This window comes from Lipophrys pholis (genome assembly GCF_963383615.2).
Source record: "Lipophrys pholis genome assembly, chromosome: 21".
Classification (NCBI taxonomy): domain Eukaryota; kingdom Metazoa; phylum Chordata; class Actinopteri; order Blenniiformes; family Blenniidae; genus Lipophrys; species Lipophrys pholis.
The window spans coordinates 13677480-13682344 of NC_137649.1; the positions used below are offsets into that span (position 1 = coordinate 13677480).

The 4865-nt window shown below is 37.2% G+C and overlaps 1 protein-coding gene across 1 annotated transcript; it reads left to right on the plus strand.

The window, feature by feature from the left end:
* Positions 1-302: 302 nt before the first annotated feature.
* Positions 303-4320, plus strand: LOC308126288 (serotriflin-like). Its single transcript, XM_080490541.1, has 7 exons — positions 303-415; positions 619-719; positions 822-912; positions 2112-2254; positions 2660-2754; positions 3186-3268; positions 4111-4320. Exons 1-7 carry the CDS (start codon positions 319-321, stop codon positions 4236-4238), a joined length of 738 nt encoding a protein of 245 aa, XP_080346667.1. The 5' UTR covers positions 303-318; the 3' UTR covers positions 4239-4320.
* Positions 4321-4865: the final 545 nt, after the last annotated feature.

Below are 4865 nucleotides of genomic sequence, written 5' to 3' on the forward strand. Positions count from 1 at the left end.
CATAGATATGTTCTTCCTTGAGATATCAAAGGACATGGGAGGTGAAGGTAAATTGTTATCTTCTAAGGCAGGACCAAATTTAGAATCTTACTAAACTTTATCAATGTCAACATTTGATTTCAAAGCCACGCTTTGTTTGGTATTGCAAACATTCTGTTCAGGGACATTTCACAGGTGCAAAAGTTGTTCATAGCGACATTTGCTGTTCACCGAAAGATTCCCTTGAATTTGTGTGTTTAGTTGTCACGTGTCTGTGTGATCCTGTGTATATAAACTTTACCTGGAGCCAACGAAGGCACACAGTTTTTTGACTTACCCATGACCATGTACACTTTCTCTTTACTGTGCGCTTTGGGCCTGGCGGCTGCCCTTGCAGTGCCTGACACTTTGGCCTCTGAGGAGCCATTGGCGGTAAGTATAGAATTCAATAGCTCTTCTAATTATTGCAGGAATAAATTGTTTTTTGCAATAATCTAACTGTCATTTTCTCTTTTCAATGAAATTGACACCGGAAGGATGGTGAGTGTTCGGATCTGTTAATCATATATCGGTCTTCACTCAGGTTATTATTCACTCACTCATACTGTTTATTGGTTGTTTTTAATTGTCTTCATATAGCCACCATCCTGACTACCACCACTGAGCAGAACGAAATTGTGAACAAACACAACAGCCTGAGGAGGGCCGTCAGGCCCACTGCCAGGAACATGTTGAAAATGGTTAAACCTTTTGTTTTGTCAATCAAGAATTAGTATTAAGTCATAATTTCAGGAGCACAGTGTGCTTCAATGGACAAAAATGTCATTTTTTGAACCCCACAGAGCTGGAACAGGGAAGCAGCAGCCAACGCTCAGAGATGGGCCAACAAATGCTCCATGAATCACAGCCCTTCAAGCGACAGAGAGATCAGCAGTAAGTTCCCGTTCATATGTTATTCTTTCTTTTTTTTCTTCACACAAGTTTGAGGCATTCATCTGAATTTTATATTCCAAAATCCACATTTCTAGGTGTGGTAAATTCACCCCCAGAAAACTGCACAAGAATGAACCTATTCATTCCAATAATTGTCCAGTGTTATTGTTCTGATAAAAGAAAGGTACATTTGGCTTGGAGGGCACTCTTATTACAGCTCATATCTTCATATAGAAAACCCCCCAAACAAATACAATATACTAGGATAGAGCAGTTGGTGTATTACATACTAATTAATCCTGTGACTAAAGAGACATTACACTCAAAAATACTATTATTTTTTCTCAATGAACCTGAATTAAAGATTTTTTATCTTAAATTGTGAATTTAACAGACTTTCAGTTGAAATAATACAATTTGTTATTCATTAACTTAATTAAGACATATGGTAACAATTGACCTGCATTTGGCTTTGTGTGAAAATGCTGTGTAATACGTTCATTGTTTTGAAATTGAACGTGAACATAGAATTGCTTCTGACAGAAATAATCATATAGAGAAGAAATTGAGAATATGGCACAGGCATGTGGACCAGTATCATCTAATAAATGTCGAATGTAAAGTAGAGCAAGCAGATGATATTTCTCTTCATGAAATATTACCTCACTGATGAGTGATGCAGTTTCCAAATAAATGTAATTGCTGTTTCTAATTGGCACACTGTGGAACACACAGTTTCTGTAGCTAATATAACATTACGCTGACATTAGAATAAATTTCTCATGCAAAATGAACATGACCCGATTGTTTTATTCAGTTTATTTTCTTTTGCAGTGTAGTTTCTCCAGTACGTGTACAGTATGGTAGAACTACTTGGAGAGGCATAAAGTCTTGTCGTATCTTTCATTGAAGAATTGACCCTCTTATAATGCAGCTGCCTTTCTCGATCAGAGGACTGCAACCCTCCGCTCTTAAGTCCCTCTGTAGTGGCTCCCTCAAGCTTTTGCGAAATTCTTCTGCTCCATGGCAAGAACTGCTCAAAGCAGCTCCAAAATCTTGATTTCACAAGGACAGAGCACGTCACTTAAAAAAATAATCAAAAAAATTTGCGATCATGGTAGAACAATCATTCATATTTCGGGGGTTACAATTTGCCAGTCTTTCTGCTAGTCTCTTTTTCTGCTTCCCTTTAACCTCAGCCAGTGGCTGTGGAGAGAATCTCTACATGTCCAGCTACAAGAACTCCTGGAGCAATGCCATCCAGGCCTGGTACGATGAGGTGAAGGACTGGCGCTACGGCGTGGGATCTGTCAATGGAAGAGTGGTCGGCCACTTCACACAGGTACAGTCACAATCACGGATGGTTAACATCAGGCATGGGCAACTTTCATCATATTGAGGGGCATGAAAACTTCATTATAACTACCAGGGAGCCAACTTGTGATTGAGTACCCCAACCACAAGGAGACACCAGATTTATGGATTCCAGATCCATGAATGTTTTTATTTTGATTTGATTTGTACCTTAATACTATATTACAGAGTGTTTACATCATAAATGAAGGCAGGAGTGAGCAAAGAATTAAGATAGTTTCCCATATACATTATGACTTTTATGCTGTTTGACCTCTGTCTCATTGAAAAATAGAGTTCATTGAAAACATACATGTGTTAATATGGACTGGTTGTAAAAATGAGGAGATAACAAATCCATCTCAGACATTGTGGGTTTTTTGTCTCTGCATAGGTTGTTTGGTACAGATCAAACCAGATTGGCTGTGCCATGGCCTACTGTCCCAACTCTTCCTACAAGTACTTCTATGTTTGCCAATACTGCCCTCCGTGAGTACAATGCATCCTAATACTCCTCTATTATTTAAAATAGAAATTTGATGGACACTTCATGAATGAACACAAATATGTATGTCGTATGTCACAGCGTGTTTGGTTTTTTGGGCATATTTTACTATCTACATCTCAAACCATGACGAATGCTCGGTGTGTTATTCTGTTTAAAGATAATAATGATGCCAACATTTTCATTTGAGGTACTTTGTGATTTTTCTGCAATTATTTCAAGATGAAAAACAAAGTGAATTCTATTGTATTATGTTTAATGAGCAGAAAAGCATAATTATACTGCTGAGTGTCCATTAGACAGTAATTTAAATAACTTTGCCTTCTCCGAGGATATTTGTGACATGTTTGGGATCATATCCAGTATGAGTGTTTGCTGTTATGGTTAATATTTGATGGTCTGGCCTACATTGCAGTGGAAACTACCAGTACACTCATCCCTACAAGTCCGGAACCCCCTGCGCTGACTGTCCCAATGCCTGCGAAAACAAGCTGTGCAGTGAGTAATAGTGTCGGGACTGTAATCCAGTAATCTGTATATGGTCTGTAATCTGTCAATGATAGTGAAAGACTCCAGTTGGCCTGAATAGAATACACATTAATGGTTGTATTAGTATACATGAGAGGCAGAGTTAAGAGTAATGAGATATTCAGTTTGGTTTAGCTCAGTTGAAAATGTATTGGGCCATTTAATTTAATTTAAATTAATTTATTAACACTTAATTGCAAATAAACACAAAATGATGGAAAACGCAATAAAGTTGATAACTATTCAGATCATGTTAATCAAGAAAAAGGGCTAAATATACAAGCATAGACAATAAATTGCAATAAGCACCACTGGTAGTGTCATGAAAAAATAATTACGAATTTGGTTGATTAAAGAATTGAGAATCAGATAAAAAAAATCAGTTGCATAATAAAAAGTTGTGAGCTTCAGGGTTATTTTTTTGGTTTTATGAAAGTGTACCTGATTACTAATATGAAATTATTAATCCAGCTAGAATCACTGAAGTTATGAGCTTATATTGCCTGTTACTTCAGTTGTGAAATAAAACAGCAGTAGAGCTTTAGTATTGGCACAGCTTTTGACTAAAGAGCAAATTTTTTAATTAACAAAAAGAAAAGAAAAAAAAAAAGCACCTCATTTTTTAATGCCAGTGACCGGTTGCTAACTTCAATATTACTTAAGAAGTTACTAATAACAGTAATCAAGTGCTAAAATTCAGTGATGTGCAGAACACTTTATGAAAATGGATTGAAGTCTGTGACATCTTAAGATATCCAACTCCTCTGTTCCAGTCCATGTGACACTATCTTTTCCTTTTGTTCCTCTCTCAGCTAACCCCTGCCCATACAGCGATAAGTACAGTAACTGCCCTGAGCTGAAGAAGGACTTTGGCTGCAGCCACCCGGACGTGGCCTCCTGGTGTCCGGCCTCCTGCAAATGCACGAACCAGATTATCTAAACGATACACGTTCCCACGTGCTCTGACTCATGTGTTTGTCTTAATCAAGCAACTTATCATTAAAACCTGTGTTTGTGTTCTCAACTTTGTCCAATGAACCTACAATTTAAGAATTGCACAATTCTTTCATAATATTTTTAATATTTTTTAAGTAAATCGCTAACGAACAGGAATCAAAGAGGAAATTTGCTTTGGCAGACCAACTCGTTGGACAAACACCAGCTACAGGAGTAGGTACCCTTTGACTGCATGTGAGACGGAAACTCACAGTGTAAGACCACACCTGCTGACATTTGGGGCTCTAATAATAATTTAATTGTCCTAAATCACGATGGCCTGGGAATATTCACAATTTGCACCAAATGTTTTCTGTTTGTATTAGACTTTGAGAAAAAACCCATGTAAAGTAGCAGTTTTGAAGTATTTCGGTTTATTCATAATCATTAAAAAAAAACAACCTAAACAACATTACAGACAACTCTACAATGAGGTTTAGCTGGTCTTTAGTATATTGATTGATAATGTCTATGAATGTGGCCACAGCATTGATATACTGTACATGGAAAGGTGTTGAACATCTCTAAATATAATGCAGTCCAGCTTAAACTAAGTGTAAACTAAAATCCC